Genomic DNA, 27,752 nt, shown 5'->3' on the forward strand with positions numbered 1-27,752 from the left:
ACAAAGCAGAAGTAGAGAAAATAGCACCAATACATTCTTAATGGGGGAAACACATGACATAGCAATTTGCCCTTAGCTGAACTTCATGGAACAGCTAGGCTGCTGGAGGGTAAAGAAAACAGATGAACAGAAAGCTACCAAGCTATTATCCAACTGAAAAGTAAACCAATAAATATGTAAAGGATGCACTTCCCTGTGTTATATCAATTGGAACTTTGCTTTCCAAAGAGATAATGCACCCTCCCACGTGTAATATATTTTACCATTCCTTACTATTCCTGACAAACTCAGATCACTGAAGTCTTTGAGTCAGATCACTCTGAAGTGTTTGAGTCCAAAGCCTTCACAAACATGTGTTACAAACATTGGTGCATCTAAAGAAACATAGTAAAATTAGTATGTACTGTATCAACATTATTCTTCTAACACAGGAGGCAGCAATTACAACTGGTCTCTGTGGCCACAGTTGTGATTCTTCAGGGGTTTGACTTTGCCCCCAGAGGTACACTGCATTGTCTTTTGAGACACACGAATGCCAACATTATTGTCACTCCCTCTGTTTGCAGATGGAAGGGTCATAGCTTAGTGGAAGAGCACATGCTTTGGCATGCAGAAGGATTCAGGTTCAACACCAGGCATCTCTGAGTACAGTGGGGAAAGGCTACCGTCTGAAACCCTGAAGAACCACTGTCCCCAAAACGCTGAGCCTAGGGCTAGCAATGCCTCTTGTGCTGTGGTCCTGTGTGAGCGTCTGGAGGCGGTTGGAGGACAGATGGCGGGTAACAGATTGAGGTTGAATCCTGACAAGACAGAAGTACTGTTTTGGGGGGACAGGAGGCGGGCTGGTGTGGAGGACTCCCTGGTTCTGAATGGGGTAACTGTGCCCCTGAAGGACCAAGTGCACAGCCTGGGAGTCATTCTAGACTCACAGCTGTCCATGGAGGCACAGGTCAATTCTGTGTCCAGGGCAGCTGTTTATCAGCTCCATCTGGTACGCAGGCTGAGACCCTACCTGCCCACGGACTGTCTCGCCAGAGTGGTGCATGCTCTGGTTATCTCTCGCTTGGACTACTGCAGTGCGCTCTATGTGGGGCTACCTTTGAAGGTGACCCGGAAACTACAACTAATTCAGAATGCGGCAGCTAGACTGGTGACTGGGAGCAGCCGCTGAGACCATATAACACTGGTCTTGAAAGACCTACACTGGCTCCCAGTACGTTTCCGAGCACAATTCAAAGTGTTGGTGCTGACCTTTAAAGCCCTAAACTGTCTCGGTCCGGTATACCTGAAGGAGCGTCTCCACCTCCATCGTTCTGCCCAGACACTGAGGTCCAGCGCCGAGGGCCTTTTGGCGGTTCCCTCGCTGCGAGAAACCAAGTTACGGGGAACCAGGCAGAGGGCCTTCTCGGTAGTGGCTCCCGCCCTGTGGAACGCCTTCCCACCAGATGTCAAAGAGAAAAATAACTACCAAACTTTTAGAAGACATCTAAAGGCAGCCTTGTTTAGGGAAGCTTTTAATGTTTAATAGGTTATTGTATTTTAGTGTTTTGTTGGAAGCCGCCCAGAGTGGGCGGGGTATAAATAAATAAATAAATAAATAAATTATTATTATTATTATTATTATTATTATTCTTATTCTTATTCTTATTCTTATTCTTATTAGTGCCCAGAATTATCCCTATTTTAAGTAACTGGATAAATCTGCCAGATTGCAGTGTTACCAATGCCTGATGATCCTAATTCACAAGACCCTTAAAGCATGTGTATGTGAAACTTGAAAACTGGGGCGGGGGGTGAAAACAACATGCCTCAGCTTCCCTTAACCTTAAAAAACAGTCATGGGCGAGTCATATACACTATAGGGCGGGAGTTGAAGAGACTGATGGGGAAATAAAAGCATGTTTCCTATCATCCTGGGAAATAAAAGCATGTTTCCCATAATCCTGGTCCCTAAAGCTGGTAAGGAATTGAACTCATTAGTCATATTTTCAGGCATACCTGTCTACTGATGAAGAACAAATCTGTGTTGTATTTCACCCAATCCCGTTGGGAAGCTCCTATTTCCACATTAACTGGATCCTCCCCTATCACATGGAATGACACAACTAAAGATTTGCTATAAAGGTAATGCTTATGGTATTAAGAATCTTGGTCAGACCTCAGACTATTCATATTTTATATTTATAATGAGAAATGAACGTTTTATCTAAAGATTTCCCAGATCACAATCTTTTCACATTTTGGAACAGGGTATCATGCTTTTTATTCAGGGTAATTTGCTCCCTTGCCCTTATTTTATAGGAATGTAACCTGCTTATCGACTTGCTTAAAGCCTGCCCATAATCTTGACAGCATTTGATGGCATATGTTCTGCTCAAAGACACTTATAGATCTCACTGGTGTGGCCTTAATTTAATCTACATCACTGTTTGTATACAACAGTGCATTTTGGCTTTCATTCATACCTTGAAGAAGGTAAATACATGCATAGAAAACTAAAAGGTAACTTTATTAAGGGTGGTAAATATATCAAGGTCTGTTTGAAATAAAGCTTGAGTAGTTTGTGGCATTGGCAGAACTCTGAAACATATTTACAACCCTGCTTGTTTTTTATTCATTCCCACCCCCACTGCTTTTTGTTGACTGCAAGACATGGTCCTGAATGCAAAATGTAAGCACTCTCTCACACATACATGCACACATGTTTAATTAATAGAAAAACCGATCTAAAATTTTGCCAAACATTTCAATCAATCTCTGTCAAAGCCAGATTGGCTGTGTGTCAGTTAAAATTAGTTGTGAGTGTACCCAAGAGCATCTTCCCTTCCTGCTTCAAGGGTGGGGGTAGTTTCAGGGAGTCCATATCACAAGGTTAAAGAGTTTAAAACAGAGATGGGGAATCTATGGCCCTCTTGATGTTGCAAGACTCCAACTCCCATCAGCCCAAACCAACATGACCAATGGGACACAGGAATGATGGAGCTGTAGTCCAACATAATTAAGAGCACTAGTCTTCAACTTTTTCCAACCTGGAACTGAATTTTTGCCTAAATATGCACTTGGTGATCCATTTCTTTTTGTTACACACCACCACCCAAATCTCTGAGCGGTGTGAGATTCCAGGGGGTTCCAGGAGCACTTATCAAGGGCCATGTTTCCTTTTGGAAATAAGGCACAGTGGGGACTGTGGTGTCTTTGTGCTATATGGTTAATTTACACATATATACAAGCTGAGTCTTTGATGGAGGCGTTCACAGCATTACACTCCAACAGGGTCTTGCTTCTTCCATAGCTACAGCCTTAGATTCCAGCAGCAATCAGTCATGGCTCCCTGGCATTGCTCTGCAGCTTGCCTTGCTCTCTAGGTCACATCACTCCTAACCTCCTACTCCCGCCCACATTGCTTTTCACTTTATCTATTGAGGAGTTTCTGGTGAGTTCCTTTGACACATTGTTGTCCTAACACATGGGCAGGCAAACTAAGGCCCGGGGGCCAGATCTGGCCCAACTGCCTTCTAAATCCGGCCCACGGACGGTCCGGGAATCAGGGTGTTTTTACACAAGTAGAATGTGTCTTTTTATTTAAAATGCATCTCTAGGTTATTTGTGGGGTGTGTCTGGTGTTTTTACATGAGTAGAATGTGTGCTTTTATTTAAAATGCATCTCTGGGTTATTTGTGGGGCACAGGAATTTGTTCTTTTTCCCCCTTCAAAATATATTCCGGCCCCCAACAAGGTCTGAGGGACAGTGGACCGGCCCCCTGCTGAAAAAGTTTGCTGACCACTGTCTTAACAGGTCATAGCTTTGCACAAGAAGCTAGTCCTGGCTTAATTAGCTTTTGACACATCACAAGAAGCACCAGCTTGGCTGAATCAGCTTTTGACACATGCTGATTACAGAAAATTAGAAGTGTCTAATACACATCTTAAATACACACAGGTCTAGCACAGTTTTAACACTCTAAGTCTTGATTAAATTCTAACATTTACGAAACCCAGTAATTTGGAGGAGTCTAGCACCCATGAACATTACTTTTTAAACAATATATTTATTTTTTAGTAGTACTGGCATCGCGATCCACTACTCAGTAGTAGGTTCTGACCCACCAGCTGGAGATCAATATTCTAGTGGGTCTGAAGTCCATCATCCCCTGTGTAACTAACACACAAACACACACACACACATGCATGGAGTATGCTGAGGTCTTAATCCTGTTAACTCCCCCACCCCTTCAGCTGCTATTTACAGAGTCCACTAAACAGTTAACTAAAAGAAGTATCCATACTAGTGAGGATCTGGAAGTTATCACCTTGCCCACTCTAGTTTAATGATAGGAGGTATCTTCCTAGGCGAGCTGGAAGTTTCTTCCTTTGGCAACAGATAGGTGTTGGCACACACATTAAATAAATCCTCACCTAATATCCACCAGGTCACATCACCAATCGAAGTCTCATTATAGCCTTAAATCTTGACAATGTGTAGTATAATCTTAATTTAAAATGGATTTTAAAAATAAAGCAAAACACATTTTAGATCCTCCCGGCTTTCACTTTCAGGTGAACATACATAGTGGAATTGGGGTAACCCAGGAAACCTAGTTTAAACCTTGTGGTGCCATGATTCACAAGGCAGTTATATTGCATATATTCTTAATCTACTGTACAGAGTTTTTTGTTTTATCTGCAGCATGGGGAAGAGCCAAATACCCACCCACTAGGCATAAAGAAATTAGGATGGTAGAAATATCTGCTGCAATTCCAGCCAGGACTGACTTTAACAAGCGACCAAAAATGCAACTGAGAAACTGAATAGCTACCCAGTAAATAAGCATGTTCTGTCCAAACAAAAATGATGGATATTCAGGCCAAGTTATGAGTCAGCTACCACATGCTTTTTTCTCGATTTGTAGTTTTCCTAATAAGTAGACAGACTGCATGCATATCTTCATGACAAAAAGTTTGCAAAACAGTCTCAGAACTTTCTAACCTTAAGGGGGAAAAAATCTGGATCAATCTGTCATAATATAAACACTGAATCTGAGTACTGTACAGGAATTCTACACTGTATAGGCCTTAAGGTACCCCTAAGCATACAAATACCAGCCTCTGTTAGGATGATGCAATAGTTTACATTCCAGTCTTTGAAAGATTACTAACTGTTGGGTCTGTCTTAGTTCAATGGGCCTGGTGCTTAGGCCTTTCTTCTACATTACGCTGATTCATATCCATAAGTGTTTGGGTGCTCATAAGACTTTCCTGCACAACTGGACTTCTTCACCCATATCAACAGAAGAAGCAAACCTTTATTTGCATTCTTCTGGCCACTGATTTCAGCACTACTCAATGGAATGAATAGAAAAATTCTCACTGGTACATAAACTCTGTGCATGCATTAGAGCTGCTTTGCCTAGAAGCAGTGTCTGGATTGGAGAAACCGTAGCTTCGTACACACCATACATTTAAAGTACATTTCCCCCAGCCCACACCCCCCAATAATTCTGGGAACTGTAGTTTGTTAAGGGCTCCATGAGGGGGTAATCTATAGTTCCTGGGATTTGGGGGGGGGGAGTGCTTTAAATGCATGGTGTGCATTTATTATAAATAATAAAATAAATAATAGAAACAGAAACAGAAATCAAACATGGCTCTCGCTCTGCCTTTCCAGCCTGCCGCTTCTCTTCCAGCTTCTAGCTCATGTAACTGATCTCTCTACTTTGGCCTTTTGTCTTAAAACTAACCACGAACTGGGGGAGGGCCTCACCCATTTGCCACCATCCATTTGTCATCTAACACAGAGCCCCTATCATTTGTTTCCCTTAGTGGCCCATTACGCAGACAATCACCCCAACAGGAAGTGAGCCGGGCTTATATTTTAACAGTTGCTAGATGCAAGGACTAGCAATGTCTCTGCATACTGCCTACTTTCCCCCACCCCAAACTCATAACAATATTTTAACCAGGGGTCCCCAAAAGGCAAAAATAGGGATAAAATAGAGGCAATGATTTTCTAAGAATGGGTACCAGGAGGAAAGGACTATGAAGTAGATCAAGCTGCCATGCATGACTGGTGGTGGGCAGTGTTCAGCTTGACAGATCACAACTTGTGCAGACCTGTCCAGGTAGATAAACAGTAGAAGTGAGTATGCAAACTCTGCTATAGAAAGCAATTTTTTGCTATATATTTTCTCAAGTTTTAGTAACCACTGAAGCTGTAAACAGGAGGGATACATGCAAGCCTACATTTAGACTTGATTTTCTGAAATGTGAGTGGATTATGTTGGAGGTAAACAACCAGTAGTTGCAATCTGGTTGATCTGTAAGTCAAGATCAATCATCAAACAGGACCTGTAATTCATTAAAATGGCATGCAGAAAATATAAGTACAACTGCACGTGCATATGCAGCACAAATTGGATGCTTGTGTTTCTAGATTCCCATTTGCATCTTCATTCATATAAATGGGTTTGGGGGTTTGGGAGAGGGATACTGTCAAATGCAAGCATCCTCCCTAAACTACAAGCAAAATATCTCAAGGATTTTTCCTTTGCCAGAAAAAGGCAGCAAGACATGGGGGCGGGGGGCACTACTTCTCTAGTCCTATAGATGTGCCAACCTATGATAGTGTATAAAGCATTCTATTTTGGTATGTGACCCAGGTCCATGAAGTTGTTTTCTGTGATTGTTCGTCTGGCTTTGCATTACATTTGAACCAGTGCTTATTATTTGGTTCTCTCCAAACAAACCACAGTTTATTTTTAACTATGGCTTAATATGTCATCCGGGGGACGCAGGTGGCGCTGTGGGTTAAAGCCTCAGCGCCTAGGACTTGCCAATCGAAAGGTCGGTGGTTCGAATCCCTGCGGCAGGGTGCGCTCCCGCTGCTCGGTCCCAGCGCCTGCCAACCTAGCAGTTCGAAAGCACCTCCGGGTGCAAGTAGATAAATAGGGACCGCTTACCAGCGGGAAGGTAAACGGCGTTTCCGTGTGCGGCTCTGGCTCGCCAGAGCAGCGATGTCACGCTGGCCACGTGACCCGGAAGTGTCTCCGGACAGCGCTGGCCCCTGGCCTCTTAAGTGAGATGGGCGCACAACCCCAGAGTCTGTCAAGACTGGCCCGTACGGGCAGGGGTACCTTTACCTTTACCTTTAATATGTCATCCAAGTCTGGTAAATGTTTGGCACTTTTCTCCAAGCAACTAACGATAAGGAATAAGTAGTACAAAAGAGGAAAGGGCTCTTCCACCTTTAATAGTTGTGTGGGAGTAGAAATTTGAGCACATGCAGTTTCTTAAATAAGCCCTAGACAAAAACCTAATTTCAATATAGCCGTATGTATTGAGCACCCACATTCCTCTTTATTGTTTTTAGTATCATCAGTGTACTTAATGCTTTAACATAATTACAAAAGAAAAAGAAAAAAGCAAGTCTCTGTCCCACAGAGCTTGCAATCTGAATTTACATTTGAACAACTTTCCAATACATTCATGAATGTACAAAAAGGCATCCCACGGTGAGGAGCTGGTTAATTCTTGGGGGAGGGGGATGTGTTTGGCTTACACAACCACTGGGTGGAGCTTGACAAAACAGCAGATTTTTGCCAGACAGCAACTGTTAAACAAAAATGCCTAAGCCAAAGTGCCTTGCCTCACACATGCCGAAACATATTTGCAATGGAAATGTTTGTGCTTTAAAGGACAAGGGAACAAAAGGACAAGAGGAGGAGGATATTTCAGTCTTCTGACCTCTAATCAGATGTTTGCGCAGAATTGGTGCATGTTCTCCAATGTTTGCATCAAAATATTATGAACTAGCATAAAGTAGGGACAGGAGAAAGAGGTTATAGTTTGATAGATGATTTGCATTTAGAGAATAGTGACTAGGACTGTTTTGCCACAACTTTAACTGTTATGATTTTGTTCAGTCATGTTTTGTTCATATATGTTAGAAAATTTGACTTGAGCTGTGGCAAAAGTGATCTTGCACTGCAGCACACTGCAAGGTTAACAGCCTCTTCTTGTCTGTTTATTGGACTTTTGGCCCACATAGCCCTCTAGTGAGGGGTGCATTAGTACTGTATACAGACACAGTAAAAATGTTAATTTTAAGCATCAAACTAAACAAGACATATTTGTACAACTTCTTCTAAATGAAAAGCTTATCCTAGAGTTTAAAAACTGCTCAAACTGAAAAGCTTCTTAGAGTTAGACTTTGGAGGGTGGGAGTACTATAGCTGTGTTTCAGTCTTGTTCTGCAAGCTTGAGACACGAGTGGTGCCGATAAGGTGGCATTTTAACATATCTGTGCAATTCTGATAATCCACAGAAGAGAGGGATGCATCAAAGAAATGAATGACCCAATGGAGATGATGATGTTGCTTCAGTGGGAGTGGTATGACTGCAGCAGGAAGCTCTGTCCATATGCTGCCTAAATGACTCAAGACAACCCTAATTCAAAAGTATAGCTATGGCACATAGGTCCCTCTCACATGTCTCAAAGTAGAAAAACCATGTGACTGATTGAGCTGCCAGAAAGTCAGTCCTATTAGGAAAGCTTTCCCCCCATCTGTTGTTTTGAGACCAGTCCAGAACAACCGCTATAGCAGACATGGGAGGAGTCAGAACTGCATCAGAAACAGCCTTATGTGCTAGTATTAGCCTACCAGAAACATACACTGGTTTTCAGCACGGTCAGGGATGTTTCCCTGAAGACTAGAGGAGTTACAGTGTGCTTTCTGAGGAGCTATTTTTGTTGTTGATTAATTTAGTTTTGGTTTTGTGACCTTGCCAGAGACACAACAAGCAAGCAAGCAACTATGAGTCTCTTTCACTAACCAATATCTATTTTTTACTTAATCATTCTGCATTGATTGATTGATTGATTGATTGACTGGGTGGAGAAATAGTGGCTGGCTTGTTTATTTATTGAAAAAACCAGGCTTCCTCAACCTCGGCCCTCAAGATGTTTTGAGACTACAATTCTCATCATCCCTGACTACTGGTCCTGTTAGCTGGGGATCATGGGAGTTATAGGCCAAAAACATATGGAGGGCCGAGGTTGAGGAAGCCTGAAACAAACTCTGTATTAACCACTTCCCTACTTTCATTCATTAGAAGTCGCAGCAGCTGTTGGGCTGGGCAAGTCAGCTCAGGTAGATCTGGACAATTTGCTATTCCAGGATATTTCCAGAAAAGGTGTGTGGATGTGGTTCCTACAAGCCCCTCTCCTAGCAGGGGATATATCCTGAATGCATAAAAATGGAGGAAAATGTTATCAATGTTAATTTATACCTTGCTCTTTTGTGAGTTTGTCAGTGAATTTCTAAAAACAAAAGTTAGGGCTGTATATGCCTGTCTGGATATGATTCCACACCCTTCCCCAAACCTGGAAAATATTCTCCTGACTCTCAAACAGAGGTTGATTATTATACATCTGGTGTGATTATTCTGATTTTCAGGAACAAGTGATATATTGCAAATATGTTCTGATGTGCTCTGATGAGTCCCTCAAAAAGACAGCTAAGAAAATGTTGGCGGTGTTCCCCCAAAAAGTTCAACAACTTTTCTGGCCTCTTAAAAAACTTTGGCTGATCTCCTAAAAAAGGCTCAACAATGAGGATTGCTATGTCGCTGTGAATGTCACCAACCATTACAAGCAGGTATGTGTGTTTCAGACAGAATCGATAAAGGTAAAGGGACCTCTGACCGTTAAGTCCAGTCATGGATGACTCTGGGGTTGCGGTGCTCATCTTGCTTTACTGGGCAAGGGAGCTGACGTACAGCTTCCAGGTCATGTGGCCAGCATGACTAAGCTGCTTCTGGCAAACCAGAGCTGCACACGAGACAGTAAAAGAGCAGTTCAGTGGGTTCGGTGGAAAAAAGTATAAATATGTGTACCATCTTCATGCAGTATCTCAAAGAGCTGATCTACTTGAAGTTTATACAAATTTGGAAATTACCACAGTGTGCTATGGATTTTTTTAATAAAATACTGCCTGGTAATTAAAGATCAAAGTCAGTGCATGTATGCTAACTCCCTACCTTGTTTCATCCTCCTGCCTACTCTCTGGAACAACAAGGAGAATGTGTAATAAGATGAGTGCACACCCACCTACTGCCTTTCCTGAGCAGGGTGTGTGGCAGCAGTAGATCCTTTGGTTCTGTGCAGTCAGATAAGGAGGGTGTGTCTGCCAGAAGCATGAAATCATGCCTTATGCCACTCCAGTTTTGATAACCTGTTCTGTTAAGCCCCTATTTTCACTAAGAGGGTGAAAAGAGCTGTTATTATAGAGGACAAGGTGGCAAGGAGTCTGATCTTGAAAAAGACAAAACATCATCTTTAAGATTTAGAAGTAGGCTTTGTTGAAATTACTGGATCTAGCTTCAAAATAAATGTGTTTGTGGGAAGGGGAGGGGTTAGTTTAAAGTTTGAGAATGAACTGGGTATGTTTCTAAAGTGAACATGTTGATTCATTCACATGGGGAAGCATTCTTCATGTGGGCCTCTTCCTAATTTACGAATGGAATTAAGAGAAGGCAACTATACAGGCAAGGTAAGGCAATTAAGGTTTTCCACACCCATACGATTAGCATATTTTCCATTAGTTGACAAACGAGTTCCTAAACGAAGTACAGGACAGTCTGACCAAGTTGTTGTTATGTTCAGTCAGCTCTATGTGAAGAAATTTCTTAACGTGTGTATATGTATATGTATATGTATATGTATATGTATATGTATATGTATATGTATATGTATGTTTGTGTGTGTTCATACCGGATTGTTTCTGGTTTTCTGTATGTTGGGATCAAAACCTCTAGATTTCCAGAATAAATTAGAAGTACAATAGTCAAGTAAATTTGAGACAAGCTGAATAGCACACTTTGAAGTTTGCTGGAGGCTGCTGGAATCATGTCCACACCTTTCAAACATTACAAACCACATGTGGTGTTGATGCTAAGACAAATGTTTCTAACAGCCTCCATATATTTCCTCATGACGTTTCAGGCTCATTACAGCTCATTTTTTAAAACTGGCTGCACCACAAGTCTTCTCTTACCATATCCGCATAACAAAGGAATGTAGGCCTTCTTTTCATCTCACCAACTTTAGCCTGGCGCAGGAAAAAGTAATCACAGAAGGCTGCCTTTCAGAGCCCTGCAGCATGAAGCCACACAACACAGGTGACACATACACCACACATTCCATAAAGCCAAGGCTGCCATAGGTGTCTACTTTGTATTGCTTTAAAATTCATCTGCTATTATTTTCTGTGTTGTTTTTAACTGGGGTTTTCTTCTTCTTTTTGGCTGGTTCTATTTTATTTTGTACATTGCCTTGAGACATGTCTGTATGGAAGGTGATTAATAAATAAAGACTGTGTAGTTGTGTTGGTACAAATATGCCCCAATAATCTGATTCTGGTACAGGTGCTTTTGAATATCTGTATTTTTAAAAATCGGATCAAGATAATAACATACAATATTATTATTTGTCATCATTATTGCTGTCAATTTATTAAACAGTTGTCTCAAAATTATATATAATAAAAACAGCAAAAATGGTTTAAAAACACACATGCACGCAAACCGATACATTTTAAACAAAACTAAAACCATTCATACCAAAGACACTCATACCAAAGACCCATTTATCTATCTTACAAAAGCCTGTTGGGACAAAAATGTCTTACAAGTGTTTCCTAAAAATGCAGATAGTGGGTCCCTGTCCTATCTCAATAGGAATGCTGTTACACAGAACAGGGGCAGCCACGCTAAAAGCCCTACTCCTCTACTAGGTATATTAGGGATAAGGCAGTCTCTCAAGTAACCTTGTTATGAGCTGTAGAATGCACACTTCTTCAGATATCTTCAGTTATCTGAAGAAGTGTGCTTGCACACGAAAGCTTATACCCAGAACAAACTTAGTTCGTCTGTAAGGTGCTACTGGACAATTTTTCATTTTTTAAATTTATTTCTACTGCGTCAGACCAACACGGCTATCTACGTGAATCATGAGCTGTAGAGTACAAGTAGCAGACTGGCAGTCTGTAAGCAAATCCTGCAAGGAGGGCATTGTATGCTGGTGTTAGTTTGCCCCCACAACCAACCTAACTTATGTTCTGTTCCAGTTAAAGCCTCCCAGCCAACCCCAAGAGTAGCCCCACACAGAGCACATTACAGTGATTCAACCATTAAGTTACCAGTGCATGGAAAACTGCAGTCATTAACCCAATCCAATAACAACCATAGTCGATTTACCGACCAAAGTTGGTAACTGGTATTCCTAGCCATCAAAGACATCTGTGCCTCCAGTGATAGTTGGATCCAGGAGCACCCTCAAACTATGTACTTGCTCCTTCAACGATAGTGTGACCCCACCCATCTAATTTATTCCAGGAATGTTTACAGCTCCATTACCACAATATTGCAGCTTACAAGCAATATTTCAGATTGCAGACTCTTGGCCTCATCTCAGAATCCCTCGCCCTGAAGGTTTTTGGCCTCTTCTCCACGTTCATAGTTATAAATAATCCCAATCCCATTGGATTTCAATACCAGTATTTTTTTACAAATCTATCTGGAAAAGACCTACAAATTTCAAGGCAAGCCTTTCATGCAAATACACAGGTGAAGGACAGGCTGCCCTTCTTAAGGAATCTGAAAGTATTCAAATTCTTACCTTGCCTTGTAGATATATGTAAAGAGCACCAGCTGGAAAACAATAATTGGTGGGTGTTAAAATCATTACAATTCAAACTGAGTGGTAAATAAATGGGGAAATGGACAAGGTCCACATAAAAGTGATTGGGTGAGCAGTGTGGAATATGTGTGGAATATACACAACACCATTTACACATTTAGTTCAGATTAGAGAAGGTAAGGAATGGGAAGCTCACAAAAGGGATTTTGCTTTAAATTAGATTTGTTAATTTTGGAAAGACTGTTATCAACAGAATATAGCTACTGTTTATATTTTACAGTTTGAGGTAAACTGAAAATAATTGTATTATTTATGACAGAATTATTGTTATCATTATTTTTCTTAATTGTAACTGAGGATTTTGCTATAAAAAGGAGCTGCCCTCCATCAGATATTCTAAATGCATTAAAAGCAATGGGTTAGAGATGAAATGATAAAATTGCAGAACTATCCAGTCCTTAAATGACATATGTTAAAATGGACAGCACCAATCCCAAATCCATTTGCACCAGTATAGTACTGATGCTATCATAGAGAAGAGAACTTGTTGCAGCCAAGCAACAGGATTGTACTGGCACAGGGATAGGGGCAGTGCTATATCAATGTAATCAGTCATACACCAGCAGAATCCCATGTCAAAAATCACAAAAAATTGATAGACTGAGAAATGGTTTTGGCATGAAAGGAATTAAGAAGTGGCCAGCCTATCCTCAAAGCCAGGTTTGGATCCATTCCTTGCACCAGCATCATGAGAATAAAGTGGAGATACACTTGTTTGGTAAGGGAACCTATCTGATACTTTGAGATGCATGCAATGGGACTATACCACTCTCCCATGTCTTTATATTAGCAACGGACATTACCTTTTCGGGACAGATATAGGAAAATTTATCACTAGGTGGCCTTCCTGCCTGCACCATACTATCATCTAGCCCTTTTTTTCTTAAAAAAAAGTTTAGGGGTACTCTCATTTTCCTACTCATATTGAATTACTACCCCTCAATGAAGCCAAACTTAGATTCACAAAATACCGTATTTTTCGCTCTATAACACGCACCCGACCATAACACGCACATAGTTTTTAGAGGAGGAAAATCCGTAGGCATGCCACCCGTAGGCATTCCCTCCATAACACGCACAGACATTTCCCCTTACTTTTTAGGAGGAAAAAAGTGAGTGTTATGGTGCAAAAAATGGTATTTAGGGGTATGCGTATCCCTGCATCCCCACAGAAAAAAAAGCACTGCTATCATCTACTTGTACATAATTTTATTCTCCGCTTAGGGATAACATAAGGATTCTTAATTCACCTACATTTGTATATATCAATCTAAAGAGATGTTTCTTCATTACTGTACAATTACAGTACCATTTATACTTATGATGAATCTGTGTATTGGTAACTGATACCTGGCCAATTACTGTTCTCACTTGTGTGTGTTCTGCTTATGGCAACTATATATTCTCTACTAAGAGCAGGAAAAAACCTCATTCAAAATGCTAAGGAATTTACAGCACCTCTCTCTGATATTTCCATGCATTTATATTTATCTATATAATCAATTTTGTCCAAATAAATTGCAAATGGCATTAAACTAGGAATGGATTATACATTCAGAACCCCACTCCAAACGGTAAGGAAATCCAAATAAGCTACACCCATCCCTTCTTCCCTGTACTCTGAATATGGTATTCACTGATAAAATACATTGTCCAATGAAACTCCTGTTGTTCTGGGTGGATTAAAAAAGGAATTTCTTCTATTGTAGTTTCAGTTTTAAAAACCCATTATATTTGCTCAAGCACAGTCTGCTTTAAAATAGCATGGATTAATATGCTCAACAGGAAGTTGGAAAGACAAGGTCAGATGTGGAAGTCTGTTATTGTTTGGCTTAAATCCCAAAACATTTACTTGGAAGTAATTTTCATTGGTTTCAGTAGAACCTACTTTTGAGTAAACCTATTTTGGACTGCAGCTTGACTCCTTGTAGTAAGCACATTTCAACCATTATGGCTCTGTGTGGAGCACTGCCATATGAAAGTGTTTTTCTAGAATATTAGCCCTGGTGTGTTTTCCACAGCTCAGGGCTGTGGTACCCTCCAACACTAATGACTACAATTTCCATAATCCCTGAACTATGGCTATGCTAGATGGGGATTAAAAGAGATGTAGATCAGTAACATCCGATGTATTTCTGCAATATATTAATTCTGACCCCACCTGCTACAGACATAAACATCCTTCTTATATCACTTCTTTTTAGGGGAGTGGTGTATACATCCATTTACCCATGTGCACACACGTTTGTACGGGGGGGGGCGCTACCCTTACTGTATGCCAGTAATATCCACAGAGGGCTGGCAACAAGTGTGAGGTACTCCTAGATAGAGGCTGGTCAAGAATCTTAGAATTAGCTTAATAGGATGCCCCTTTCCATGACCAACAAGAGAAACTGTTTTCAGCAAGCACTTACAGAAGGACTCTGGAGCTTGTGGCCAATGCTTTGGAGTGGGGAGGTGTTAAAATAGGAAATCCTGCTTTCTTCTGGGCATGATGTGGTGTGCAAAGCATGTCCTGTGGGTACTAGGAAATTGGCATGTTTTGTTCATTTATACAGCAGCCATGTAACTGCAACTCACAAAGCAAACCAAAAACGGTAGAATACAGTGTTAAAGTATAAAAACTGGGACATATTGAATTTAAAAAATCCGAAGCACAATTAAAACAAAATACCGTAGCGAAGAAATGTGGATTTCGGTGAAGGATATTTTTTTGGGGGGGAGGGGTTGCTTATTTTAAAAAGAAGCCCATTAGGGAAAGGGTTTATGCAGCCACTATGTATTAAAAACAGCCTGCTGGGTCAGTCCAACCGCCCTTTTAGTCCCTGCGCCCCTGTTCTCACAACGGCTACCCCAATGCCTGAGGAAGCCCGCGCAAACGAGCCCTCTCTCCAGCAGCTGGGACGATACAGAGATCCTGCCTCCTTCAGCGAGCGTTTCCCTCAGGGCGAGTGTTAACAAGTCTGTGGGGTAGGGCCTACCTGATTTTTCATTTTATTTGCACAGAGCGCCCCGTGTTCTTAGGTGCAATATACCACTGACAACTCATGACGACGCTCATGCATCTTCGCCATTGTGAAGGCAAAAGAAATTGAAAAAACGCCTGGAGGGAGCCTCCCGGAGATAAGCAGCGCCTCACCGCCCTGATTTTACAATCGATAAGAGAAAGGGCGGGGGAGCACAGAAGCATGTTTGTGGCGTCGCCGAGCCCCCTTCTCTCTCTCCCCCCTCAAAAAGAATATTCTAGTCCAGCGCCCGTAACGCGCGCGCGGCATTCCTCCGTCGGCACCACGTGAGCGCCAAGAATTTATGAGGGCGAAGGCTAGCTCGCGCGCGGACGCCACACGCGCGCACACACATTCTCCCTCTCTCTCCAACCAACCCCTCCCAGGCGAAGATTCCCCTAAGGTGGAAATCTGCCGTTGGGTAGCCGCGTGCGCCTCTTTCTCATTTGTTCTGCGGGGCGCGAGCTAGCGTGGGTGACGTGTCCTTACCAGTGACCAATTGGAGCCCGGGCGAGGCAGAGTCAGACGGCGCCCCGCCTGCGCCTCCCCGCCTCCCTCCCCCGTCGCGGGGCGGAGCGGTTCCTCTCAGGCAGGCGCTGGCTGGGCAGTGATGGCGGACGATGGGGATGGGAAGCTAAGGACTGAACAAGGCGGCGGCGGCGGCAGCAGCAGCCCGGAGGAGACGGCCGCCGGCAGCTGGCTCGGGGGGAACGGCGGCCTCGACATGCTGCTGAGCTTGGCGCTGCTGGCGATCGTGGCGCTCGCGGCCTATCGGCTCTACAGGCGCTGGGGCAAGAGGAGCGGAGTGGGGGGCGCGGCGCAGCAGGGCCTGGTCGACTCCTTGCCCCGCATGAAGCGGCGGGACTTCACGCTGGAGCAGCTGCGCGAGTACGACGGCGCGCGCGCGGCGCGCATCCTGCTGGCTGTCAACGGCAAAGTCTTCGACGTGACCAAAGGCAGCAAGTTCTACGGGCCCGGTGAGGGGAACGGGGGGAAAGGGGGCTAGCGGGGAGGGGGCGGCATACATGCCTCCTGGGTGAGCGACGGTGGGACAAAGGCCTGGAAGGGGGGAGAAACGCCCTCCCCCCAAGTAGCAGGTGTAAGTAAGCAAGTGGGGGTGGGGAAAAGGCCCGCTTTACCCACCCACATGGGTAGGTGGAGAAAGAAGATATAGCAGGCTCCAGACCAGGCTGGTTTCCCCAGGCTTTGGGGGGGGGTGAGTTCCAGGGCACATTTGGAGGCACGGAAGTGCCACGGACTCCACAAAATACCCATTTCGCAGAAGGAAAGCTGGTGATCTCCTCTGAACTCTCCCTTCCAAAACAAAAGGTAAACACACACACCCCAAATAAAATGCAGACAAGGAAACAGACAGCATCTACACAGAAACAAGTAGCCCACACCAAACGAAACCGAAGAATGCGAAATTTAACATAATTATTAAAAAACAAACCAAGGAGGTAGGGGGCCTTGGCGAATATGAGGGATTATGGGCATGCCATGGTGCCCACAAATACAGACTAGGGCACCTAAACTTCATTCCTAGTTTTGTTCACACATCTGCTTTACTTTCAGACATTTAGTCCCTTTTGAATGCATATTTGCCCTGGAGTGAACAAGCTGTCTTTGGCATATTTGCTTCCCAAATTTTCAGAAATCCTGAGGCTGACTTGTTTCCTTTCCCTGCACATGTAATTCTCTGGATTTTGATTAACTAACTAGAAATAGTTCCAGCCTTTTACAATGTGAGTTGGAATCCAGTTTCATTTTATTAAGGTTTGGATATTTTCTCTTTCTGCAAGTCTCTCAGCAATTGCAGTGATAATTGGGCTGCAGTATTACACATAATTACAACAGAATAAAGTTTATAATAAGTTGACGTGGAGCTGTGGATTTAATCTTATACTGGTCCTAACCATGTACAGATAAAGGCTTATTGATTCATATCTGCGCAAAGTTCTTGGCAGCTGGAATAAAATTTGTCTTGCTTCTGATTAGATTTCGCCTAATATATATTAAAGTACGGTAGGTGGGAGATTGGCAATATATAATCCAGTTCTTAATATGTTTACTTGCAAGTAAGTCCTGCTAAGTAGCAGGTTTAATAATTAAACATTATTTTATTTAATAGGCTCACAATGATCTTTTGTGAAGTATATAGTAGGTAGTGAAGGAAAAGTAGGGCAAGGATTTTTTAAAAAAATACTTTGTACATAGAAAGTTAATAGTTAGAATAGCTATTTCTGCAGTTGTTTATTTTTAAACCTGCAACCTGGTTAAAGAAATTTACAAATTATAAGAGTTTGGAGCTGCATTTTTATTTATTTTTTAATTGCGCAACCTATGGGGCATCTGTGGCCCTCCAGATGTTGTTGGACTTCAGTTCCCATTTGGCGGGGAACAATATCTGGAGGTTCATATATTCCCCATCCCTGCTGTACTCACTTGCCTGGGGGTCAGCCACATTGAAACTCTAATTGCCTTGGTTCTGTGTACACACAGATGTGCATACTGTAAGTCAGTTTGTATATAGTTAAAAACTTTTCCAAACACAAAGCATAGACAGTGTACACATAGGTTGTAGTAAGCATGTTAGAAGAGGCATTCTTCTGTGTAAAAGAATTGTGAATACCTCTGAAAATAGTGTTGCAATCTGTTTTGAAGGTAATTTTAAAAGATCTGTCCATTAATCATGATATTTTTAATTCATTAAAGACCTTAATTGAGTGGTTAAACTTGGTGACACTGTTTATTTAAATATCTTGCTGACCACTTACACACTGCAAATGTGCAACTTGTGCTGGTGAAGTAAAACAGTGGTAATGTAGGTACAAATAGATAACATGCCATTTGGGCTACTAAACCTTCCTCCCTGAATACTGGAGTCAGTTGTGAGAATTCGATGCTGGAATAGGGGTCTATTGTGTCTTGCATTGTGCTGAGCATTGAAACTAATCTTTTCCAGCTCTCTCTGCAGGCTATATACTGGCCACAATATGCTAACTATCAAGTAGGTATCTTGACATTTTCATTATCACACAGTACAGCAGTCCAAATCACAGTGATCCCACAACTGAAGAAATGAATCTCATTTTCCCAGCATCAATATGTTTTGATATTTAATAACAAAAAAGTACTATTATAAAACTAATTCTTAAACTATTATAACTACTTAAAGAATAAGCAATATGTGTATCTGTTGTGTTGTAAACCTTCCTGGAAAGTACCTTGGAAGACTCCTACAGAAGATCTTCAGCCTTGTAACATGGATGGGTCACTAAATGAATTATGAATAAAGGAGACATCTTTTATAAGAATATGCTTGTCCATCTAACACTGAAAGAAGTGGTGGCTTATAAACTTGAGGTTAGAATATGTGACTTCATCAAATCAAATGATTCTGAGTCCAAAGCACAATAGAGACTGGTAAGCACTCCATGTTGATGGAGATTTTATTTCTTATATTTTGCCCTTCTCATGAGAGTGCAGGGTGGCTAAAAGCAAAGGGTAGAGTAAAGTAAAAGCACACTACAAAGTATAGCAGTCAAGTCAGCACTAAATTAGAGAAATACCGTATAAATTATTCCACTCTTACTAAACCCCAAAGGCCTGTTGGAACAAACGGGTATTTGGTTGCCCTCTGTGGGGAACAGTCTGAGTGTGGTAGGGAGAGGGTTCCACAGTCAGGGCAAGACCATTGAGAAGGCCCTGTCTTGTGTAGCAATCCTCTAAGTCAAATTCACTGAGGGTACACTGCAAGCTAGGCTTTCCCTGCAGATCTCAAAACAGGTTTGCTGATACTGGGGAAGGCATTCCTGCAAGTACTTGAGTTCTAACCCATTTTTGAATGCTATTATCTTATTGAATTGGACCTGGTAGGCTAGAACAATTCTTTCATGTTCTGTGTCATTTACCATTTCTTGCTGCCCTGTACAACAACTGGACAGTAGCACTCTGTGGCAGCTGCAGCTTCTAGATCATCTTTAAGGAAACACCCATGTAGATTGTGTTGCGTTAGTTCAATCAGGAGCTGTCAATGAGTGGTGACAACTGCAACTAGGTCATCCTGATCCAAGAACAGCTCTAATTGGCCAACTAGCTGGAGCTGGCACTCCTATTGGTAGAGACCATATCCAGGTATACCCCCCAAAAAACCCTATGCACCTGTTATTTTAGGAGGAATGCTACTAACAGGCTACTAGTTCTGAGACATGAGAATCACCTACTCGCAACACATCCAGCTTAAGAGTATTAATAGAACACAATAAGCCAAACTTGGGCATTTCTCAACCTCCTCATTTCTGTAAAAGTCATACTTATGCTTTTGAAGTCCATAGATGGCAAAATGTTTAACTTTGTCTAGAATTTGCCTTTTTCATGGAATTGAAAACCTCCCTAAATTAACACTTCAGTAGCATAACAATAAATATGTGATAGTCTGTGTTGTTCAGCTGCCCAGGTGATTTCTTTTTTTGTAACTGCTATGATATTATCAGAATAGATTTGGGTGAGGGGTTTATGAACAATACGAACAGCTGTCCCATGGAACTATGTTGTCATTGCAAAAAATGACAAATTTGAGGTGAAAATTTTACTATTATTGTTGGATACCAATTTCTTTGGTAATCTTAACTGTTACATAGTGAAGCATTATTATGCTTTAAAATTTACAAATTACAGTATTTGTTAGGACAACAAATATAACCTGCCCTGGGATCATTAATCTGATGAACAGAGGCCTAGACTTTGATTACTTATTTCAAAGTAATCAAAAAAACAAAAGCAAACTAATGTCCCAGTTGATATATCTACCATTGCTTGACAGCAAACAATAAAATTGTGAGCCCTTCTGTTCTCTGCCTTTCATCAACATACCCATTTTGGCTAGTTCCACACATGTTAATAGACACTCCTAAACAGATGGAGAATTGGTGTATTTCCGGTTTCCGGTTTCTAGCGCATACTAGGGATTCTAAGTACAATCATATCTAATGTGACTAATAAAGGGTATGTATGTATGTATGTATGTATGTATGTATGTATGTATGTATGTATTTAGCCACTCGTCATCCCTAGATCTCAGGGTGGTTCACAAGATAAAAATGCAATATAGTAACCACAAAATGTATAATAAAAACAAAAAGAAGCCATGCAGTTTGAGATACTATTCTCCAGGTTTCCTAGGTTTAAGATATGCTGTCCCCAAGGAGGCTTGCCGGGCACCTTCATTTCATCTCTTTAGGCACTAAGCAAAACCACTCTTCACCCAAGGCCTTTGGCTAAAAACAACTACAGTACAACCTTTTTTAACTGTGTATTGCTTTTGATTGTTACTATGTTATGTATTGTTGTGTCTTTATATTGTAAACCACTCTGATCCTCAGATGAAGGGTGATATAGAAATTTAATAATTAATAAAATTTAAAAGACTTTACATGTACAAAAGGTGACTACTATATTGGGGTTTTTTCCTTTTGAGTCTACAGTCGGGGGTGGGTTAGTGATCCTTTTAATAACTTGAAACACTGCTGGAATGTATGGAACTGAGGAGGAAAATTGTAAGGAGACTTGGAACAAAGTACAATTCAGATCTTCAGCCTATGATTATGTGAATGATTATAGGTAATTCATTAATGGCATTTGGACCTATTAAAACTACACATGATTAGCAGACCCATATCATCAAAGTGCTGGAGAGATGGTGATGAGATTGGATGCTACTGCTGTGTGGTGGATGTGTAAGATAGTTGAAAACTGCTGGAAGTTAATTTTCATTATATTTTAAACAGACCTCTCAATTCAAAATTGGCTTTATTTACCATTTTTCAGAACAACCCAGATTGCATTATTTACAGGACTTTTGTAAGCCTTGCCATGCTCATAAAATTTGTGATATCTGTGGGAAATTATATTCAAACATAACTATGCACAAGCAGTAGTTAGTGCATGAAGGGGTAAAGAACAACAGGGTTGTATTGCTGGATAGACTCAGATAAGTCACACCCCCTCTCCTCCAGAGATCTCTCTCTCTCTCTCTCTCTCTCTCTCTCTCTCTCTCTCTCTCTCTCTCTCTCTGCATCATGTAAGTAAGCCATGAAAAAGGATTGCATCTGTGCTTTGTGGGAGTTCCACTGTGCAAGTGGAAGTTCTTACATGGGACAGCTTTGTTGAATGAAACCTTCAGTGTCTGTGTTGGTGTACTGATTTATCATTGCAGTTGTTTTTGAGAATATAGGTAGCTTCTTGGTATAGTTGTGTTTTTGTACTATAAACTATGACTGTTAATAAAAATTTATCTCTCTTCACATTAAACTAGAGTTCTGTTCATTTTCTTTCTAAAATTCAGGTTTGTTTAACCCAAAAGTATAATAGAAAAATGGTTTTTCCCCCCAAGCATAGCAAGGTAAAACCATATGCTTAAACACTTTTAAGTGCATGGTTGTGAAAAACACTAATGAATTTAAGCCTTAGGATATGTATTTTATCTGAAATCCTAGTATTGCAATGTGGACAAAAGTTTTAGAAAGTCATTTTTGTGGTTGTAAGCTGTTCTAAACTATTTTTGTTATAGTTTAAATTGTTGTAACCTACTCTAGGTTACATATGTTCTACCATGTGATCTTGAATTCCTGAAGCAGTCCATTGATCAGATAATATGAATCAGTTCAGCACAAATTGGTCATATACTATTTCATCAGAATGACTATCATTCTGTTATTAACCTTAAACCCTTTATTTGACTTGTTTCAGTAGATAAGTGTATAATAGTGTCGCAGTTCATTTGAATAGAAGCATAAAACTTATTTCCATAACTTGAATTCCTGTGCCTTTTTTAAAAAGTCATTTAGTAATTTTCTGGATGTTATGTAATCTTAAGATTCAAGTTAAGCTATTTCCAAAGGTCAGGTTGATAAAGTTATTTGTGTTGCCAAGTTCCATTACAGCAATTTTTAAAGACTGCCAATGTCCCTAGGTAGCAAGAAAAAGATTTTACGCTTTAAATGTTTTGTGGCTTTGTTATAAATATATCCAGTTTCTTTAACCAAATTCTGTTCTGCCATTCATGTATCATATGGCCTATATAGTCTTTGAGTTAGTGACCTCCTTTGTTAGCTTGGACATTTCACTTCATTTGAACAGCATTTTGTAGAGGAAAGTTCATGTTTGTGGATCATTCAGCTTCTGTGTTAGCCAATGCTCTGCCCAAGAAAGAAGGATAAGCTTATATTTTGCAGTCCTGAGTAGAGACAATCACGCACTTTAAAGATGTTTGCACTCAGCCCCTGTGTGACTAGCATTTGTCATGTATTTTAAAAAAGAAAATATTAAAATTGGGACAAAGGAGGCAAAGCAGTTTGAGCTACTGAATAAGCTTGTTTGTTCAAGCTCAAATTTATTAAACTGTTCAGTTAGCTCTGATGTTTGGCAACAATTAATCTGGGGTAGGGGATTATGAGAACACATCAATGTTATTCTGAAAGGATAATGCAAGTGAATGACTGAATACATGGGTCTGTTTTTTCTATTTTCAGAGGGTCCTTATGGAATATTTGCTGGCAGAGATGCCTCAAGGGGACTGGCAACTTTCTGTCTAGATAAAGATGCGCTTAGAGATGAATATGATGACTTATCAGACTTAAATGCTGTGCAAATGGAAAGCGTTAGAGAATGGGAAATGCAATTTAAAGGTAATGTTTAAATTGGGATATTCCTTTAAATCAAATGGAAAGTGAGTACTTGTAAAGGTGTTTCTCAGTTATTTTGCAGAAATTGATATTTACTAAATTGCTAGCAATTTTCAGTTTTAAAATGTCATGGTTCAGTTTATGTAAATATTCTGTTAATATGCATAAGCATAGTGTATCTGTATGGAAGGGGAGGAAAGAGACACCTTAATAGGTTTCCATGGCTGGGCACAACAGGACCACTCCCTTCCTCACAGTAGTGAAAATACTGGATCAGATGGGGATCAGGAGGATGTGGAGGCAGTTGGTTCTAAGTCTTAGTATACAGTTGCCTCTTGTTAATTCTGCTGCCGCAAGCAAGATAAAAAATTGTGCTGGCTAGGATTGATGGGAGTTGTCATCCAGAGCATCTGGAGGACACCAGATTAGGGAAGGTTAGGATACCTAGTGCTTCTGTAAACATCAGCATTAGTCAAAGTACCTCTTGTGGGGGAAGGAGCTACTGCTGTGCTGAGAGTGATCACAGGGGTTCTTCCAGAATTCCAAAATCACTATCTCATGAGTTGCTTGTGTACCCTTCAGGGACTGCAGTACATTCTCATCATTGTAGAGACATTCTTGCATAGATGTTTGTGCAGGCAGAGCTTAGTTCTTGACTGTCAACAGTCAACAGGGGAGGGTGGTGGTGGCAGAGGCAAAAGCCACTGCTCTCTGTAAGTTCAGTTAACTTCTGACACTTGTTGCTGTTTGGTGAATGTGGGTGGACAAGTAAGTTTTCTGCCTATGGTGACAGCTGTCAAGAAGGTCATTTTTATTTGAGAAACACTAAACTTTCCATTGTGGGCGTGTTATTTCCAGTATACTAGGATGTTTTTCAGGTAGGAGAAAGCTAAAAGAACAGCTTAGGTGTGTGTGAAAACACCTTTAATCATGGTTATAAACTAAAAAAGTTAAGTTAATGGGTTGAGAGATAGACCAATGTTTATATAGATGTTTAATGTCATGTTGTAACTTTTGATTATAATACCTACATGTCTTTTTCAGAAAAATATGACTATGTAGGTAGACTGCTAAAGCCAGGAGAGGAACCATCAGAATATACAGATGAGGAAGATACCAAGGATCACACTAAACAGGAATAAACATTGTAAATCACCAAAGTCAGGGGCCTTTGGAACTGCAATCTCTTACTCCCCATCACAGAATGCCCTGTGTCCTTGGGTACAGTTCATCTGCTGCAGAAAACGACTTGATAGGTTTTGTACAAGAACATCATTACCCTCTCAACAAAAAATTGATTACTAGGCATTATTTGTGCTGCCAAACATAGTTTTTGTTGCAGTTTAACTGTAATGTCTGGAAAGGCTTCAGAAATGAAATGGGTGCAGGGATTTAAAATGCAAAGAAAACTATTCTTTTTAGCATGTTGAAGCCTATGAACAGTTTGTTATTTACAAGCTTAAGCGTTTCATATGCCATTTTCTACTTCTCTTGACGCTAAATGGAAAACCTAGTTAAGGAATCCCAAGTAAATTTGGCTGCTGAAACATAATAAAATGAAAATACTCAAACTAGTTTGTGGGCCATTGGTTTCCATGGCAGAAAACTACTTCAGATCTCTGCAGATTAAAGGGTTTCAAATAGAATCTCCTGGAGGATAAAGGAAAATTTTATCTGCAGAAGGTATCATCTGAAGCGTCTATGATTTTCCTTCCCCCTCAATCAAATCGGAATAATTGTGCCTTATTTCAGCTTAGAGACTTGAATTGTTTTAAGGGAAAACCCCAAATGTGACCTGAGTCACTAAAAGCAGCATTGAGGACTGAAGTTAGAACATTCGGGTGACTGGAAAACATTGATGTCATTCTGTATATAGAATGTAAAGGAATACTCAGTGTTACTGCCATATATATATATATATGTTAATATACATAAACTTAATTAGCAGTGTAATGGCCAAATGCACTCCCCTTTTGCTTTTTAAATAAACAAGCCCACCTCTTCCCTAAATTTAAGGAGCCTAGCCTCATATCTTTGAGAAATGAGGGATGTGCATGGATGTGGGTGCTCATGTGCAAGAAATGGAGGGATGGTTCCTGCAGATACTGTAAATATGAATACAATTTTAATAAAGCATGTAAAATACCAAATGTGCTGTCAGACTTTATGTAGATGCTATTAAGCTAGTATCGGTGGCCAGGACTCGTGTGTATGAGTAAAAGAAGAAATATTGGAGATATTAAATATTTTTGCACTGCTATTAAATAAAGCTTTACCCAGCTCATTTTTACTTAGTCATCACACTTAATTCACAACAGAGATGTGACATTCAGGTACAGTTTAGATGAATGAGAGCAAACAGGTGGCATATAACAGTGGAGCATATCTGTATGTAGACATGCTTTGGCTATTACTTTTCATTGAAGGTTGTCATTCCTTTTTCTTGGCATATTACAAACACAGCTTGTTTTTATCAATGTGGCAGGTAAAGAAAAAAAACTAACTTTTTCTTGAATGCATTTCCTGTAAATTAGTCAATAAAGTAGCTTTAAGCTGCCATCAATGACCAACACAAGGAAAATCATGCCATGCAGTAAGACAGCCATGTGTTGTGCATGAAGAAAACCGACCTGTGATCTTCAAGCTATGTGATATAGTGTGTTTAACAAACAGCATCCTCCTCCTGTCCAAAATGACCAAACAGTTCTGGACCATGCTCAGGTTGGCTTGTGAGTAGAATGTTCTTATGGTGTCAATAGGAAGATTTTCTATCTGCGGCCCCATTTTTTAAAAATGTGAACATGCTGTTGTCCTTTAATTTGAAAATAAGCCTCCACTGATGAGCCACAGTTACAACTCTTCCACTCCTAAAATGTATTCCATAATTGAAATAATGCAGTCTGTTTTGAGAAATGAACAATTTGTGTTCCTACTTTTTTTAAAATAAAGTGTTCTGTAGATACATTGTTAGTGTGCTGTGTTTGTCATTTTACATTCATGGAAGCTATTGGAAGGGGAGTAAAATGTTGGACTTAACATAATTTCTCTTTCTATAGTGGATGGAGGGTATCTTCAAATCAATTGGTGTTCCCATTCCAGTAGGGGAGGGCTATGTTAATCAGACTTGTAATCGCCATCCTGCATGAGAGAGTGTCTTCCTATGTTTAGGGATATAACAGCGACAATCTGAACAATTCAGAAATTGCAACCCTGAAAAGCAAAAATAACAGACAAGGAAACATGTAAGGCATCTCTGTCCTTAAATAGCACCAGCAGAGAGCCAGAGACTTTCCCTTGACATTCCTAGCAGCAATAATCACTGCAAGTAGAATACCCTCCATCTACTGTAGAAGAGGAACTTCCCACAGTAAGTCCAACATTGTTTTCCTACAGTAGAGGGTCAGATTGGATATTCAAAAACTGTACCCATCCATAGTAGGGATTTTCACTGTGGCTCCCACCTAAAGCTGAGACCACCTCTGAAGACACCTTGGAAAGAACCATTTAGTTCACAATGACACACAACAACACTGATGATCGTATGACTGCCCTACAGTTGTCTGGAGGATTGATACTGGACTATGGTGGTATTTGCACTTCACATGGAATGAGCAGTGGTCCTTTCAGGCAAGAGTGGATGCTTTGTAACACAGAAATGCAAGCTTTTTTTCACCATTCTAGTAAAGTTTAAAAGACTCCTCCCACCAATACCAAAAATTCAACATCCTTAGTACACCTACATTGTATCTTAATGGTCCAACAAGTGTCTGGTGCCATTTCTTTGGAGGTAGCTGAGATGGCTCTGGGCCAAACCCAAGCCCTCATGAGCCTTATGACAGGCCAGATCTGAGCATCTTAACACCTGATCTCAGAGAGGAGTATTGCCCTCTTTCAGAATTATGACGCCGGAGAGAAGCTCCATGAGGGGAGCATCCACTATGGGAATCTTGGATCCTCCAAGGAGTCCATTGAAATGTAGGGCTGTCCACCCCCTGCCCATCTAGGAAACATTGCAGTTTGGGGTTCACTGTCCTTTTAATCTGTCTCATCAACTCCCCCAAACCAAAGGGAAGCGGGGTATGTGTGGCAGAAATAGGCAAATGGAAAAGTTCGGCAAAACTCGGCTAATGCCCTAACCACTGAAGCTCAGCAGGACAGAAACTGCAGGAGGCCCTCTCCAACACAGGATGGCAGTTAAAAGCCATTTCCACAGCCCTACTACAGTATGGAAGGACCAACCCATTTGACAATACCCTCCCACTGTAGGAAAATTAAATTTTCCTGCTTCAATGCAGAAAATTAGCAAGA

At 40.9% G+C, this 27,752-nt stretch overlaps 2 protein-coding genes across 5 annotated transcripts in view; one reads left to right on the forward strand and one right to left on the reverse strand.

Annotated features, from left to right (window-relative positions):
* Positions 1-16,175, reverse strand: part of JADE1 (jade family PHD finger 1) — a 162,746-nt gene extending 146,571 nt beyond the window's left edge. For 2 of the 4 annotated variants that reach the window (XM_081876102.1, XM_081876103.1), the window contains exons 1-2: positions 15,736-16,175; positions 12,674-12,705 (exon numbers count right to left, since the gene is read on the reverse strand). The gene's annotated coding sequence lies outside the window, so the exon portion shown is untranslated. Of the gene's footprint in view, positions 1-273; positions 375-12,673; positions 12,706-15,735 lie in introns of those variants that run through there. The other 2 variants (XM_081876104.1, XM_081876099.1) reach the window with 2 other exon arrangements.
* Positions 16,176-16,282: 107 nt separating this feature from the next.
* PGRMC2 (progesterone receptor membrane component 2) lies at positions 16,283-26,408 on the forward strand. Its single transcript, XM_081876154.1, has 3 exons — positions 16,283-16,736; positions 23,292-23,447; positions 24,489-26,408. Exons 1-3 carry the CDS (start codon positions 16,370-16,372, stop codon positions 24,584-24,586), a joined length of 621 nt encoding a protein of 206 aa, XP_081732280.1. The 5' UTR covers positions 16,283-16,369; the 3' UTR covers positions 24,587-26,408.
* Positions 26,409-27,752: the final 1,344 nt, after the last annotated feature.

Source organism: Podarcis erhardii (assembly GCF_964252035.2).
Source record: "Podarcis erhardii genome assembly, chromosome: 9".
NCBI classification, from domain to species: domain Eukaryota; kingdom Metazoa; phylum Chordata; class Lepidosauria; order Squamata; family Lacertidae; genus Podarcis; species Podarcis erhardii.

What these genes read in the sequence shown, in the direction of transcription:
- PGRMC2 (XM_081876154.1), top strand. Translation starts at nt 16,370, where the DNA reads ATGGCGGACGATGGGGATGGGAAGCTAAGGACTGAACAAGGCGGCGGC. An exon ending in CAGCAAGTTCTACGGGCCCG is followed by an intron (nt 16,737 to 23,291) that starts GTGAGGGGAACG and finishes TTCTATTTTCAG; the next exon opens with AGGGTCCTTATGGAATATTT. An exon ending in ATGGGAAATGCAATTTAAAG is followed by an intron (nt 23,448 to 24,488) that starts GTAATGTTTAAA and finishes TGTCTTTTTCAG; the next exon opens with AAAAATATGACTATGTAGGT.